The following is a 17,170-nucleotide window of genomic DNA, read 5'->3' as shown; positions in this document are numbered from 1 at the left end:
CTAGAACTTTCAATCATAGAATGAACACTAAATTTCTAAAAAAAACAATCAGCGAAGTCATCATTAGGGGGCTACAAGAGTTAAGGAACTTTTTGTTGGCAAAATATAAACAAGATTTTTATATTAATTGCTGAAATTTTTATCCTAAATTGGCTATTAAGATTTCCTGAAATGGGATAGGTAATAACTCCCTGTTATTGTTTTTCATTTGAATGTCTTTAAATTTTGAGTCCTACTTGTTTTGAATGTAAATTATAGGTAAAATTATACGTAATGTTATAGGTAATATTACAGGTAATATCTATTTGGAATGTGCATTATATTTATATTATTCATATTTTATACCATACTTTCAATTTAATTACATAACTGGATTATATCTTTGACATAACTCCTCTCCCTGATTTTTAATATGACCAATTTGATTTTTTTTAAAAAAAGATCATTGTATTCAGATATCTGAATACTGAAAATTCATAAGTTACATATATTTATCCTTGTTTTATTTCATAAAAGAAAAGATTATCCCTCCAGTGGGCCATGAAAACTGGATTTAAAGATTACTGTACTGTGATCAATTATTTATATGATAAGACGTATAGTTGGTTATAGCCATGTAAGTAGCAATTTTGGAAAAAATAAATCTTGCTTTAAAGACTTGGTGTTAAACTAGACAATAATTTAAAATACTCAAATGTTATTTAGTTAATTGTAAGTCAATGCTTAGCACAATCTGGACTGGGACTACTAGTGCAGTGGAAGTTTAATCTTTCTCCCTGGTCTCTTAAGTTTTTTTTTTTTTAATTACTCTTCCCATTGCATATGTGACTTTTAAGAAAAATTCCCCATCAGCACCAAAGTTTTGTTCTTTTTCAAACTGTGCCTGCATGGCGTATACCCAGGAGGAGGTATTATCCCTCTCTCTTTATATGGACAGTAGTCTCAGTCCAGGTTGGGCTGCTGTGTAGTTACAGTTAAGAAATTGGATCTGGATAACATGCAATTTGCATTATGTGATTTAGCTCCTAGAAGAGAAAGGAATAGATATAACCAAAGGGAAGAGGCAGTTATAACTTCTTCCTGAGCTTGCCAGCTTTCCCTTGGAACTTTTTCAGTAGCCATTTTCCACCAATATATTTCAAGGAAGAGTTATTTCTATTTTCAGAAGCTTGCTGGTAAAGGGAGAAAAGTAATTAGGGAAAAATCACTCGTGAGAATCAAGATGAGGAAGAAAAAAGCACTTTCTTCTCATCTGACAAATCTCTCTTCAAAATCCTTTTCTCTACATTAGCATTTTAAGGGAAACATGGAACTGGAAATCTCATATTTATCTTGCAATGTATATCTTTGCCCGAAAGGAGATATCCTGAAATGACAGTCAGGGCCACAACTAGGGGGGGGCAACTGGGGCATGTGCCCTGAGCGCTGCGCTGGTGGGGCGCCAAAATGGGTGCAGAATCTATGTTTGCCCCGGGTGACACAGACCCTAGTTGCGGCCCTGATGACAGTGCATTCTAAAAGCAGAGATGGAAAACTTTTTGGTGGCCAAAGGCTGTATGATGTGTAGGGCCATATCACATATGTCAGAAGGGTCAGGTCTTTTGTAGACTTTCCTTCCTTTTAATGTCATATGGCAATTTTACAGCTTATAGGATGGCTTTCCTGTGTTCTTTCATCACAAACTGATAGGAAACTCTGCAGTCCAGTCAATTATCAATAATCATGTTCAGAGACATCTCTGGGAGTTAAAAAAAAGGGGGGAATGGGGGGGCAAATTGCCCATGCCCACTCTAACATTTTCTACCATTAAAAGAAAGAGACACCTGAAATTGCCTATTGTTGCAGGAAGCCTTGTACTGAGCCTTTTTATAGTTGTATCTTTTCAAAGTATACATTTACTTTAGAGTTCAGTAAGGTCTTCAGTCTTTGCAAATCTTCAGTTTTCAACTTCATATCATCAAGATCATTCTGACATTTACTGAGTTTCTCAAGTAGAATCTGTCAAATAAATATAAACCATTATTTCATATGTTTATTTTATTCATGTTTTATATTTTCTAAATAGGATTTGATATTTGAAAGCATTAATAAGTTGTATTGTTAGAAAATAAAAAGAGAAATAACTTTAATGACTGGGAAAATGTGTTTCAGCAGTGTCATTCTTCATTCAATAAAAGCTGAGGGCCAAGATTAGGTTGCTGCTTGAACTATATAAGAGAAAGCCACAGTGGACACAGCCATTCCTCTAGATGAATGGACCTGCAAAGGGCTGAGGTAGCAGAAACCTTTCTAAGACATATGCTAGATGAACAGATAATCCAATGTGCAATCCATTGTGAGAATGTTGCTAAAACCTTTCTTGCCTGTTCATAGTTCATAAACAACCACTCTGATTGTTGATTTTGTTTCTTAAATGCACAGGTTTGTTCATGTGAAAATATGAAGTTCTTTGAAACTCTATGGCAGGGTTTCTCAACCAGGGTTCCATGGAACCCTAGGGTTCTGCAAGAGGTCACAAGGGGTTCCCTGAGAGATGATGATTTATTTAAAACAAGTATTTCAAATTTGGGCAACTTCATATTAAAGAGGTACGTTTCATTCTTTATTTTCAGTTTAAGAACACTGTTAATGCATATATACAGGGCTACTCATGAAACAAATATAATTATTTTGTAACTTCTGACCTATATTTGAGCCTTAATATGCAGGGGTTCCCCAAGGCCTGAAAAATATTTCAAGGGTCCTCCAGGGTCAAAAGGTTGAGAAACGCTGCTCTATGGGGTAAGGGACTGTCTCCAATGGGGCTGCTGAAGCCAAAGGAAACACTGGCAAAATAATGCCTTAATTAAAGTGAAAACCAGAAACAACCTTGGGAAGAAACTACATGTCTGGAAATAATACTACTTTTTATTTGAAGTAGGCTAAAATTTAGGCTTAAATTGAAGAAAGTAGGGAAAACCACTAGACCATTCAGGTATGACCTAAATCATATCCCTTATGAATATACAGCAGAGGTGATGAATAGATTTAAGGGACTAGATCTGGTAGACAGAGTGCGTGAAGAACTATGGACGGTGGTTCATAACATTGTACAGGAGGCAGCAACTAAAACCATCCCAAAGAAAAAGAAATGCAAGAAAGCAAAGTGGCTGTCTGATGAGGCTTTACAAATAGCTGAGGAAAGAAGGAAAGCGAAAAACAAGGGAGAAAGGGAAAGATATAACCAACTGAATGCAGATTTCCAGAGAATAGCAAGGAGAGATAAGAAGGCCTTCTTAGATGAACAATGCAACGTATTCGAGGAAAACAAAAGAATGGGGAAGACTAGAGATCTCTTCAAGAAAATTGGAGATATCAAGGGAACGTTTTGTGCAAAGATGGGCATGATAAAGGACAAAAAAGGCAGGGACCTAACAGAAGCAGAAGAAATTAAGAAGAGGTGGCAAGAATATACAGAAGAACTATACAAGAAAGATCTTAATGTCCCTGATAACCATGATAGTGTGCTCACTGACCTTGAGCCAGACATCCTAAAGAGTGAAGTCAAGTGGGCCTTAGGAAGCATTACTAACAACAAAGCTAGCGGAGATGACAGCATTCCAGCTGAGCTATTTAAAATCCTAAAAGATGATGCTGTTGAAGTGCTGCACTCAATATGCCAACAAATTTGGAAAACTCAACAGTGGCCACAGGATTGGAAAAGGTCAGTTTACGTTCCAATTCCAAAGAAGGGCAATGTCAAAGAATGTTCAACTGCCGCACAGCTGCGCTCATTTCACATGCTAGCAAGGTTATGCTCAAAATCCTACAAGCTAGGCTTCAGCAATATATGAACTGAGAACTACCAGAAGTACAAGCTGGGTTTCGTAGAAGCAGAGGAACTAGAGATCAAATTGCCAACATTCGCTGGATCATGGAGAAAGCAAGAGAGTTCCAGAAAAGCATCTACTTTTGCTTCACTGACTATGCTAAAGCCTTTGATGTGTGGATCACAACAAACTGTGGTGAATTCTTAAAGAGATGGGAGTACCAGACCACCTTACCTGTCTCCTGAGAAACCTGTATGCGGGTCACGAAGCAACAGTTAGAACTGGACATGGAACAACCGATTGGTTCAAAATTGGGAAAGGAGTACGACAAGGCTATATTTTGTCACCCTGCTTATTTAACTTATATGCAGAGTACATCATGAGAAATGCCGGGCTGGATGAATCACAAGCCGGAATTAAGATTGCCGGGAGAAATATCAACAACCTCAGATACCGGATGATACCACCCTAATGGCAGAAAGTGAAGAGGAACTAAAGAGCCTCTTGATGAGGGTGAAAGAGGAGAGTGCAAAAGCTGGCTCAAAACTCAACATTAAAAAAACTAAGATCATGGTATCTGGTCCCATCACTTCCTGGCAAATAGAAGGGGAAAAAATGGAAGCAGTGACAGATTTTATTTTCTTGGTTCCAAGATCACCGCTGATGGTGACTGCAGCCATAAAATTAAAAGAGGCTTGCTCCTTGGGAGGAAAGCTATGGCAAACCTAGGCAGCATATTAAAAACCAGAGACATCACCTTGCCAACAAAGGTCTGTATAATCAAAGCTATGGTTTTCCCAGTAGTGATGTATGGCTGTGAGAGTTGGACCATAAGGAAGGCTAAGCGCCGAAGAATTGATACTTTCGAACTGTGGTGCTGGAGAAGAATCTTAAGAGTCCCTTGGACTGCAAGGAGGTCAAATCAGTCAATCCTACAGGAAATCAACCCTAATTGTTGATTGGAAGGACAGATACTGAAGCTGAAGCTCAAATACTTTGGCCACCTAATGCGAAGAGAGGACTCACTGGAAAAGACCCTGATGCTAGGAAAGACTGAAGGCAAAAGGAGAAGGGGATGGCAGAGGATGAGATGGTTAGATAGCAACACCAATGCAATGAACATGAATTTGAGTAAACTCCGGGAGACAGTGGAGGACAGGAAGGCCTGGCATGCTATGGTCCATGGGGTCACGAAGAGACGGACATGACTTAACAACTGAACAACAACATATAATTAATGGGTTAAGAGGGAGAGCTGCTAGTTTACTTGCATGCCAGGTTATAGTAACTGCCAGCAGAAAGCTATTTTCAGTGTGACAGCTGCAAATTTGAGATAGCTAAAGGCTGAAATGGCTTGCTCATTATTGGTAACAGAAAACTTAGATTCCATGAAGGAAGCATCAGCAACCAATGTAGACATAATTGAGTCACTTTAGAAAGTTTTGATGAGAAATAAAGATAAAATATTGAATTCTGCTCAGCTGGAGCATGGAAGTCAGACCTTCAAGGAAGAGGATGGTAAGCTTATGGAATAAAGAGACAAAAATGTAAAAAGGAAAGGAGTACCTAGTGGTGAAAAGCCTTGTGGAAAAGTGGAAAACACACACCACTTTGCTTTGTGTGACTTCTTTGTTACTGCCTTCCTAAATTTTGATAAATTTCTTTTTTTATTAACACAAATGGAATGCATAAAGTACAATCTGGACCAATAAAATGACATCTTCTGAGGATCAGAAGCCATGGTCTGCTCCAGTGCAGAGCTCATAGCATAAAATGTTCTGTGGTGATGCAAAGGGTATTTATCCCAGCAAAATAGGTGGCAAGCAAATGGAAGTCATTAGTCTTTTATTCATGCACCCCCTTCATTGTTTAAGAGATAGAAATCACAAGAATATTCCCCATTCCTTAGGATGCATCTGCTCCACATATCCAAGATGAGAAAGAGGTGACTACAACGTTTAATTCCATCTTGCTTATTCAGTTACAAAGAACACTCATAGAATATAAATAATCCCGTGGAGAGGGAAGTTTTTACTTCAGCCTATAACATCACAGAGGAAAGATCTGATGAAGCACAATTCCAAGGCATAGTCTCCACATATTATGGTGGAAACCCAAAGATATGTATTTATTTACAGCTTTTATAGCTTTAAATCCCACATTTCTCCAGGAATTCAAAAAGATATATATAGTATTCCCTCCAATTTTTCCTCACACACACAAAAAAACCCTATGAAGTTAAATGGTCCAAAGTCATCCATTGAGCTTGCATGACTGATAATGGATTTGAATCTGGGTCTTCCCAATCCTAATCCAGCACCTTAATTATCAGAATTCATTGGCCATATTGGATACATAAAACATTGGTAAATAGTGGCTAAAGTGCTGGGCTAGAAACCAGGAAGTTGTGAGTACTAGTCCTTCCTTTGGCATAAAAGCCAGCTAGGTAACTTTGGACCAGTCACTTCATTCAGCCCAACCCACCTCACAGGATTGTTGTTGTGGGGAAAATAGGAGGTGAGAGCGTTAGTATGTATGCTGCCTTGATTTGACAAAAAAGGCAGGATAAAAAATAAAATAATAAAATAAAATAAATCTTTCTATCTCTTTGTAGACATCCAAGGCTAGTTTCATTTTTAAAGCAAGTTGAAAATGGGATTTCATTATACTTATTTGGATAGCATGCAGTTTTTACCATTATAATTATTAACAATGCAATTAAAGGCAAATATAAGCACCTAAGAGATCAATAGAATTCATTCATAGAGAAGTATATCTACAATTATGAATTTTGTTAGTTCTTAAATCATTTAGAGAGAGAGAAAAGTTTGAAAGAAAGTTAATGTTTACATATCCAACTACTGATTTTCAAAAAATGGTAACTTTTCCCCTGCTAAAAAGAGATGATCCAATAAATTAAAGATGATAGAAATATCAGAGTTAAAGAGCTACACAAAGGTAGTGTCTGTTGTTCAGAAAAGGTTTACAGAAGTAATATTTGAATAGGGATTTAATGGAAGGACAGAGAGATGTTGAGGCAGAAGGTGAAACGGTAGACAGCAACCATAGGTTGTTAATATTTTATTTATATACATACATACATACATACATACATACATACATATATATATATTATTATAATAATGTAAATTGACATTTATACCTGATTTTCCTGCTTAAAGCCACAAAGTTGTTCCTTTAGCTTTGCATTTTCCCGAGTTAATATATCTTTCTCCCTGCCAGTCTGATTAAGCTCATTATTAGCACCATCTAACAGGTGGTGTAGTCTGTCAATATCTTGTTCACACTTGCGTAATGCTTCAGTAGAATGCCTATGTAACAAATTTAAAAAAAAAACTCACACAAAACTTTTACATAAAACATTGTAATCCAAAATAAAAAAGGACTGACATAAAATCTCCTCATAATACTAATTCCACATGAATAAGAGTACTAACAACTATGAATACAATGTCACACTTCTTCCATAATATAAAGACTCTAATTTAAAACAGTTGTTTAAAACTTACTTCTATTTACAGCTTTTAAAACTATGACACTTCAAATCCCTTTTAATACTGAGGAATCAAACATTGCTTACAGATGATAAATACAGAATAATTTATTCTATTAATTATTAATAGAATTATAAGTAAATTATAATTATTAAATACTATATCTAGTATTATATATTAAGTTAAAGCAAAAATTTAAACAGAAAATCTAAATTGAGTTCTGAATCTTACTTTGATGAATGCTCCATGTCAGAAAGAATACACTTCAAATCTGAAATTGTCTTCTCCTTGAAAATAAACAAATTAAAATTTCTGTTATCTCTATTGATACAATACTCATACAAGTAAAGAAAATAATGAGTTACATAACTCATTATATAAATGAGTTAAAATTTCTGTTATCTCTGTATTTATACCACACTCATACAAGTAAAGAAAATAATGAGTTTATTTTGATCGATTTAGATATACTTTTTTGTTGTTTATTCGTTTAGTCGCTTCCGACTCTTCGTGACTTCATGGACCAGCCCACACCAGAGCTTCCTGTCGGTCGTCAACACCCCCAGCTCCCCCAGGGACGAGTCCGTCACCTCTAGAATATCATCCATCCACCTTGCCCTTGGTCGGCCCCTCTTCCTTTTGCCCTCCACTCTCCCTAGCATCAACATCTTCTCTAGGCTGTCCTGTCTTCTCATTATGTGGCCAAAGTATTTCAGTTTTGCCTTTAATATCATTCCCTCAAGTGAGCAGTCTGGCTTTATTTCCTGGAGGATGGACTGGTTTGATCTTCTTGCAGTCCAAGGCACTCTCAGAATTTTCCTCCAACACCACAGTTCAAAAGCATCGATCTTCCTTCTCTCAGCCTTCCTTATGGTCCAGCTCTCGCAGCCATATGTTACTACAGGGAACACCATTGCTTTAACTATGTGGACCTTTGTTGTCAGTGTGATGTCTCTGCTCTTAACTATTTTATCGAGATTTGTCATTGCTCTTCTCCCAAGGATTAAGCGTCTTCTGATTTCCTGACTGCAGTCAGCATCTGCAGTAATCTTCGCACCCAGAAATACAAAGTCTTTCACTGCTTCTACATTTTCTCCCTCTATTTGCCAGTTATCGATCAAGCTGGTTGCCATAATCTTGGTTTTTTTGAGGTTTAGCTGCAAGCCAGCTTTTGCACTTTCTTCTTTCACCTTCATCATAAGGCTCCTCAGTTCTTCTTCACTTTCAGCCATTAAAGTGGTATCATCTGCATATCTGAGATTGTTAACGTTTCTTCCAGTGATTTTAACCCCAGTCTTGGATTCATCAAGCCCAGCATGTTGCATGATGTGTTCTGCATACAAGTTGAAAAGGTAGGGTGAGAGGATACAGCCCTGCCGTACTCCTTTCCCAATCGTAAACCAGTCCGTTGTTCCGTGGTCTGTTCTTACTGTTGCTACTTGGTCGTTATACAGAGTCTTCAGGAGGCATACAAGATGACTTGGTATCCCCGTACCACTAAGAACTTGCCACAATTTGTTATGGTCCATACAGTCAAAGGCTTTAGAATAGTCAATAAAACAGAAATAGATGTTTTTCTGAAACTCCCTGGCTTTTTCCATTATCCAGCGGATATTGGCAATTTGGTCCCTACTTCCTCTGCCTGTTCTAAACCCAGCTTGTACATCTGGCAATTCTCGCTCCATGAATTGCTGAAGTCTACCTTGCAGGATCTTGAGCATTACCTTACTGGCATGTGAAATGAGTGCCACCGTTCGATAGTTTGAACATTCTTTAGTGTTTCCCTTTTTTGGTATGGGGATATAGGTTGATTTTTTCCAGTCTGATGGCCATTCTTGTGTTTTCCAAATTTGCTGGCATATAGCATGCATTACCTTGACAGCATCATCTTGCAAGATTTTGAACAGTTCAGCTGGGATGCCGTCGTCTCCTGCTGCCTTGTTATTAGCAATGCTTCTTAAGGCCCATTCAACCTCACTCTTCAGGATGTCTGGCTCTAGCTCCCTGACCACACCGTCAAAGCTATCCCCAATATTGTTATCCTTCCTATACAGGTCTTCTGTATATACTTGCAACCTTTTCTTGATCTCTTCTTCTTCTGTTAGGTCCTTGCCATCTTTGTCTTTGTTCATACCCATTTTTGCCTGGAATTTACCTCCGATATTTCTAATTTTCTGGAAGAGTTCTCTTGTCCTTCCTATTCTATTGTCTTCTTCTACTTCCACACATTGTTTGTTTAAAAATAATTCCTTATCTCTTCTGGCTAACCTCTGGAATTTTGCATTTAATTGGGCATATCTCCCCCTATCACTGTTGCCTTTTGCTTTCCTTCTTTCTTGGGCTACTTCTAGTGTCTCAGCAGACAGCCATTTTGCCTTCTTGGTCTTCTCTTTCTTTGGGATGTATTTTGTTGCTGCCTCCTGAACAATGTTGCGAACTTCTGTCCAGAGTTCTTCCGGGACCCTGTCTACTAAGTCCAGTCCCTTAAATCGATTCTTCACCTCCACTGCATATTCCTTAGGAATATTAGTGAGCTCATATCTAGCTGATCTGTGGGTCTTCCCTAATCTCTTTAGTCTGATCCTAAATTGTGCAAGAAGAAGTTCGTGATCTGAACTACAGTCAGCTCCAGGTCTTGTTTTTACCGACTGTATAGATGTCGGCCACCTTTGGCTGCAAAGGATGTAGTCAATCTGATTTCGGTGTTGTCCATCTGGTGAAGTCCATGTATAAAGCTGTCTCTTAGGTTGTTGGAAGAGTGTTTGTTATGCAGAGTGAGTTGTCTTGGCAAAATTCTATCAGCCTAAGTCCTGCTTCGTTTTGTTCTCCCAGGCCATGCTTACCTGTAATTCCAAGTGTCATTTGACTGCCCACCTTAGCATTCCAGTCTCCCATGATGAAAATAACATCCATTTTAGGCGTGTTGTCCAGTAGGTGCTGCAGATCCTCATAGAACTGCTCTACTTCAGCTTCTTCAGCATCTGTGGTTGGGGCATATATTTGAATCACTGTGATGTTAGATGGCTTGCCCTGAATTCAAATTGAGATCATTCTATAGTTTTTTGGATTGTATCCAAGCACTGCTTTAGCCACTTGACTATTAATTATGAAGGCTACTCCATTTCTTCTGTGGTCCTCTTGTCCACAGTAGTAGATCTGGTGGTCATTTGATGTGAAGTGGCCCATTCCAGTCCATTTCAGTTCACTGACGCCCAAAATGTCTATCTTTAATCTTGACATCTCACCAATAACCACATCCAATTTGCCCTGGCTCATAGATCTTACATTCCAGGTTCCAATGGCGTGTTGATCCTTAGAACATCGGATTCGCCGTTCACCACCAGCACCGTCGGCCGCTAGCCGCCCTTTCGGCTTTGAGCTAGCTGCGTCATCACGTCTGGGGCTAGTTGAACTCATCCTCTGTTCCTCCCCAGTAGCATTTTGACCATCTTCCGACCTGGGGGTCTCATCTTCCAATGGTATACCGACATATCTCTGGTTGTACTGATCCATTTAGTTTTCACGGCAAGAATACTGGGGTGGGTTGCCATTACCTTCCCCAGGGATCGCGTTTAGTCTGACCTCTCTGTCATGACCTTCCCATCTTGGGTGGCCCTTCACGGTTTAGCTCATGGCATCACTGAGGTGCTCAAGCTCCAGCACCACGACAAGGTAACGATCCTTTGCTGAAGTTAGATATACTAGATGCTCTGAAAAACTATTTGCTAAATAGAAAGTTCCCTCTATAATTCACAAAATTATGAACATACAAAAAGTAATGGGCCCCACTATTGATCAAAACTATAGATGCATTCACATATTAAAACTTACTTTAACGGCCAAATTTTCTTCAAATGTAACAATTTTTTCTCTTTTTTCTTCTAGAAGATCTTGTAAAGAATCCTTTTCTGAATCCAATTCAGCTATTGTATCATTAAGAGTACAAATATCTCCTTGTTGCTCAACGTTCTCTTTTGAAAGTTGTTCTGAAAATAAAATAATAAAGGGTCATTTAGGAATCAATTTAATATACAGGCTGATCAAGCAAAGCCTCTCAGAAGCATACATTCCACCTGGCTGGGGGGAGGGGGACCTCAGGATGGTTTCTATGCACTTAAAAAAGGGGCAGGAATTTGATCCCATGGTTGTAGTTGCCATCTTGAGTTTTCTGACAACTCCCCCTTCCCCCAAGAATACTCCTGCATGAAAAGTTTTTGTATAGAAGCTATGGTTTGGTTGTATGGCCAAACTGCAAAACTCTTTTAAAGGATATTTCAATGCACTGTATAGGTGGCTGTATTTGATGAATATTCATGAATTACCATTTAATGTGCCAAAGCCAGACTGCTAATGGGGCCCATTACCTGAAAAATACAGTTCTGTTGTAGTTTTATCTACATTAGTTCAAGTATGTTTTCTAAGCCCAATTCAGTATGCTGATTATCATCTATACAGCTCAGATTCAAGTTTTCCAAGGAGCTGCCTGCTGCTGTATATTTCTGATCTCCCTTTAAAATAGATTTCCCCTCAAAAAGCCTACTTGGTTCACTTCCCAGTAGCATTTCTTAGCATCCTCTAGATTCACCTGACTTTTGTGGTACTAGAATATCTGTAATGAGGACAGACTTCGTAATATCACTGGGTGATGCTGTTAAGTAACTGAGAGGAAATGGCCACTGATTTGTTACTGAGTTAAAATGGTGTAGTAGCAACATTCATCAAATACCTTTAATGTTTAAGAAGGCGTAAGGACATATGATCCATCATGGATCTCACAGTGACATCACAGTGACATCACATAGCCACAAGAGGCTATGCTGCTCATAGATGAACTATCCTGGCAGCAAACCCACAGACATTGCTAGTCAAATGGGAAAACAAGATGATAGGAAGCATGCATTTGTTGCCATAGTGATGAGGATACTTCCTTTTCTGTCAGCAAAGTATGAGATTGTTCATCTCTTCTTTAAAAAACCCACCCATTAATCAAACTACAGATACTACTGAATTTCAATCCCAACAGCCCCAAACAGCTGGGATCTGGATTTTGGCAGGATCTGCTGGAAAACCTGTAGACAGTTATTCATAAACCACCAGGCACTAGTGAACAGATTGGAGGATTATTTCAGAACTGTTCAATGAGAGAAGAGCAGAAGTCTAAGCTTGGGAAAAGAGGACAATGGCTCAGAAGACGATTTAACTCTTTTCCCAACAAAGGTCAGAAGCAATCATGGAGAAAGTTAGGCTAGCAGCTTAAAGCACTTGTAATGCCCTACTTATAGATATAGATGCAAATTATTAATATTGCTATTACTGAATAGAAGGAACTATTGAATAAATATATTTTTATAAAAGTTATATGAAAGTTTCACATACATATATTCAAATACATACACATACACACTTAGAATCTACTCTGAAGATCATTCAGTCCAAACGTTCAATATAGAACCTCTAAATTAAGTAAATAAAAACCAAGAGCTGAACAGTAAAACAACCTTCCTCAACCTGGACCCTTGAGATGCAATGACATTACAATCCTAGAATTCCCAGCCAGCTTTCTCATGATGAGAATTGACTAGGAATTCTGTGAACTGTATTTTGAATACCAGATGGGGAAGACTGATGTAAATCAACTGAAGTCTGCTTTTGTGGCTGGCAATTTTACCATCACCATTAGTAAAAGAATCTGCAATTCATGTATAATAAAAGTGACATGTCTAAAGCTAAAAACAACTTTTCATTTAAAAGTATTATTCAAACGAACCAATTTTTTCATCCAAGCACATAATTTTCTCTTGAGTAAGTTGTAATTCATATTTTTTCTTTGAAAGTTGTCGTTGTGCCTCTGCGTAGTTATGTTCTATCTTTTCATTCAGTATGCTGAAGATTAACAATGAGGACATTTAAATTAATCTTTGCAATAAATCTGCAATACCCATAAAAACAACTTAGCAATAAATGAGAAGAACCATATCATTGCTTACAATAGAACAAGCAGTTTCAGACATAAGATACTTTAGTGGTTTACCGTATCTTTCAGCCAGCACTGTTGTGAAATATCACTAATAGAGACAGGCTTTTTGTCATCACAACGGCAACTGGATGATGCTATAAACTGATAGTGTATATTGCCACAGAAAGTCTAAAAATAAACTACTTAAAAAGGGAGTCATCCTTAATATTCAAGCCAGGCACCTATATATTTAGAACTACAGTATGAAATGAGCTCCCACAGTCAACAAAATGCAAAACAGAATATACATTATTACATTTTTAGATCTGACAATTTTTTAAATGAAGAACCGTTTGCATCTAGTCCTAAATGAAATCAATAACAAACATATTTACATACTACATGATTGTTTCTATTTTCTTTACCTTAGTGAAGCATTAGTTGCTTTCTGTCTATTAAGCTCACTTTCAGAGTCTGCTGCCCTTCTTGCCAATATTTTCATCTCCATTTCTATAGACTCAATAGTTTCCTTCATCAATGCTGTCTTTGATATTTGTTCTAATCGTTCATTATCAAGCTGATAAAGAATAATTAAGAATTACTGACAATTATTTCACTTTCATTTGGTTACTTCAATTTGCATTTTCAGAATTTTCTATAGAAGGAAGAGTGTCTTTTTTTTTCTAGTGTGCACAAAGTAAATTTCCTCTAAAAACAACCTTCCCATCACAAATTGAAGTATGCTTTTAGGACAAACATAGGGGACCAATATTTGTCTTAGAAAAAGCCACTTGCATTGAATTGCTATAAGCTAACTCTACCATGGGTAGAATATCTGGCCAATTATTCTGCTGGCAATTTCCACAACAGTGAAGGTATTGTTCTAAGGTGGCATTTGTTTTCCATTTCTCCATTCAATTGTAGATGATGGGCATCTAGAGAGGTGGAGCTTCACATCCAAGAGTTGAAAAAGAGCTCTCCAAAGTCCTGCTGTGGATTGTGGATTTCTGTCAGAAATCAAATGATTATCCAAGCTATTGTTCTGTAAAACTTGTTGAAATCACAGACAGGCAGTCAGAAGGGAGGCCATGACAAGGAATGAAGTGGACCAATGATATGCAGGCCTTTCATATATAGGAGGACACTTATACAATCCAAACAAACTATCCCAAGGCCCTTATGTGGAGGGGAGAGGTTGTAACAGTCTGAGGTGTTGCATGGCAACAGATATGGCATAAAGAAATGTAATTTTTGACATCTGCTCCAATGCAAGACCACCAAAAGCCACAGAAAAGGGGATGAGTACTTTTTGGCTGGCTCCCATGACAGGGTTGCAACAATTCCTTCCTTAGTTCAGTCATTCCAGCACAGTTCTGCCTGTTCCCAGGAAAAGGGAAAGATGGCAGTAGGTTCACTAAGGTCACCTATCTAAGACTGCAAATAAGAACACTATTTTTACTGAACACAGATTCAATCTGTGTTTAATTCTCTTCCAGCTCCAAAAGTTTCACTGGAGTAGGGGCAAACTTTTCAGGGCACAGGATGGAAGCTGAGTGAAAGGTTCCAATTCTGAAAGGTTTCCTTGATGGCCAATAGCTCCTTGTTAAAAACATCAGTTTGGATTCAGTCCTTGCACTGAAGATGTTGTCTAGTCAGGGAATGAAACATCTGCAAGAAAACAACAAGGCTCAGAGAGCACCAAGGACTCCACAGTTCAACCCTGAGCTACAAATATTCTCCTCAATTGGTACACCAGTTTATCTCCACTAGTAGTAGCTGCTGAGAAAGGACATGCAAGGGAGAAAGCTACCCCAAACCTCTGGAACAGTTTTCGACAAGCACAGTTCCAAAGTGAAATCAGAGCCGCACAACAGAGATGGGCAGGATGACAGAAAATAGAATAAGAAGTGAATGCCTTTTGGAGGTGAAGAAAGGCTTGCTGGGCTTCAGAATTCCACTTTTAGGGAATCCCCTTTCTGGTAGGATGCTCAGTGGTGTGAACTGCAGAATTAGGAATTAACGTATAGTCAATACACTGCAAAGACCAAGGGGCTCTTTTCCAATCTTAACTACATTATCCACGAGTTCAACCGCACAGCAACAATCAGAGGCAGTTAAATGTTTATGCCTCTCTTTCATACAAATCAGCTTGTAATTCCCTCTGAGATCCAATTTAGTCATGATCTGTCTCTTCTGCAATCACTCTGAGTTCGGAAGTGAAGTGAAGAGGGTAGCGATATCTAATGGTTAGGGAGTTCAAGAATAGATTACCCATAAGAAGCCATCTTCCTTCTTGACAAAAAAGTCAAGTTAGTAGAATATACTTGCTGTGAAGTGGCAAATGGTGGCAGTTTCAGAATTTGTGCTATGAGACTTAGCTTCCTAGGCAGTCAAAGGTGTTATCATCAGAATCCCATTTAATATTTGGATTATGAGCAGATAGCCAATCTAGTCCCAGAATTATGAGAAGATGTAAGGAAGCTAAATAAAGTTGCCACAACTCAGTGGTGGGTTATTTATTTCTCTTGCAAATTTATATGGCCATCCATCTTAATGAAATAACTCTGGGTGACAAACAAAACATAAAACAAAACATACATTTAGAAGCAGTTCAAAAACAGTAAGAGACTCCGGGCAAAAACAATCAACTCTTTAAACAACTCAGAAGAAAATACATATTGACCCTAAAGCCAGAGGGAAGAGCCAGGTTTTTAAGGCCTTCTGAAAGGCCAGTATGTTTGAGGCCATCTGAACCTCAGAGGGAGGCTATTCCACAGGGCAGATGCCACAACAGAGAAGGCAGAGTTACAGAAGTTCCATATTTTCTGTGATGGCCTGGAATGTAAATCCTGGCCATCAATGTGAACAGGAGGACTGATGGGCAGAGTAAGGGCAGAATATTTGCATGCAATGGCAATCCAATAAATTTACCGATGGCACCCACAATCTACTAAAATTTGCAGGTTAGTGTGGGTTTGCAGGATAGGATAAGAGAAATGACAAAATATTGATGTGTAGCTAGGTATATCTAGACTTTGTTTGATTTTTGGCTGTCCCCTCAGGAGCTAGAACAAAGTCATTTCCCAACATGCCTGATTGGAAGCTAATAGAATTTTCCCTCTCTTGCAACTGTAACATTGTGCTGATGTTTTTTGGGAGTGGGGTAAGCAGGATATTCCCATGTGAAGCATCAACATTTTTCATAAGATGGACACTGGCTTTGTTTGTAACTGAACAACTTTCCTTAGGCAGGCAAGAGAGGCCATGAATTCACCTTCTGAAGTCAGAGATATGTGGGTGGACAGAGGTAGGAGGGCATGAAAGTGGCTAGTATTGTTTTTCCTTCCTGTGTGTAGTCTCGCACAATTTCTCAAATCTTTTGTCAGTGCTGAAGCAGACCTGGATTAATGCAGTCATGGTGTCTGGGATATCTTGACAAATAAACTCATCTCAAGTTTCTTCTGACAGTTTCTCTCTGAACTGTCCAATTAATCCTCTTTCATTCCACCTTACATCCTGAGCAAGCAGCTGAAACTCAGCAGCACATTCTGACATTGAACTCTTAACCTGCTCTCCAGTATGCAACAGATAGTTGACCAAATCCAGGCTGACTTAACTCAGAAGAGGGTTTGCCTATTTTACAATTCCTTCCATCATTAAGTTAATTATAAATGCTACACAGCTCTGTAAGTGGGGAAGTCATACGTTTTCAGGGAGATGTATAGTTCACATTGAGTGACAAGGTAGTAAATTTAATTGGTTTACCCATTTTATTTGGCAGAGAAGCAGGCATTCCTCTTGGATAGCCACAATGTTATCCAAGACAGCCTGGTCTATCACCAGGAAGAACCCACCTGTGGTGGTTAAATCTGCTGGGCTAGTTGGTCCAT

General features: G+C 38.5%; 1 protein-coding gene across 1 annotated transcript in view; it reads right to left on the bottom strand.

Annotated features, from left to right (window-relative positions):
* Positions 1 to 17,170, bottom strand: part of TSGA10 (testis specific 10) — a 47,810-nt gene that overhangs the window by 15,747 nt on the left and 14,893 nt on the right. The window contains exons 9-14 of the mRNA XM_063304977.1: positions 13,706 to 13,857; positions 13,092 to 13,207; positions 11,156 to 11,310; positions 7,556 to 7,611; positions 6,973 to 7,141; positions 1,900 to 1,998 (exon numbers count right to left, since the gene is read on the bottom strand). Coding sequence (XP_063161047.1) covers positions 1,900 to 1,998; positions 6,973 to 7,141; positions 7,556 to 7,611; positions 11,156 to 11,310; positions 13,092 to 13,207; positions 13,706 to 13,857 — 747 coding nt within the window. The remainder of the gene's footprint in view (positions 1 to 1,899; positions 1,999 to 6,972; positions 7,142 to 7,555; positions 7,612 to 11,155; positions 11,311 to 13,091; positions 13,208 to 13,705; positions 13,858 to 17,170) is intronic.

Source organism: Candoia aspera, chromosome 5 (assembly GCF_035149785.1).
Source record: "Candoia aspera isolate rCanAsp1 chromosome 5, rCanAsp1.hap2, whole genome shotgun sequence".
Classification (NCBI taxonomy): domain Eukaryota; kingdom Metazoa; phylum Chordata; class Lepidosauria; order Squamata; family Boidae; genus Candoia; species Candoia aspera.
The sequence above is the reverse complement of the archived record's forward strand: the minus strand, read 5'-3'. Positions and strand labels throughout refer to the sequence as shown.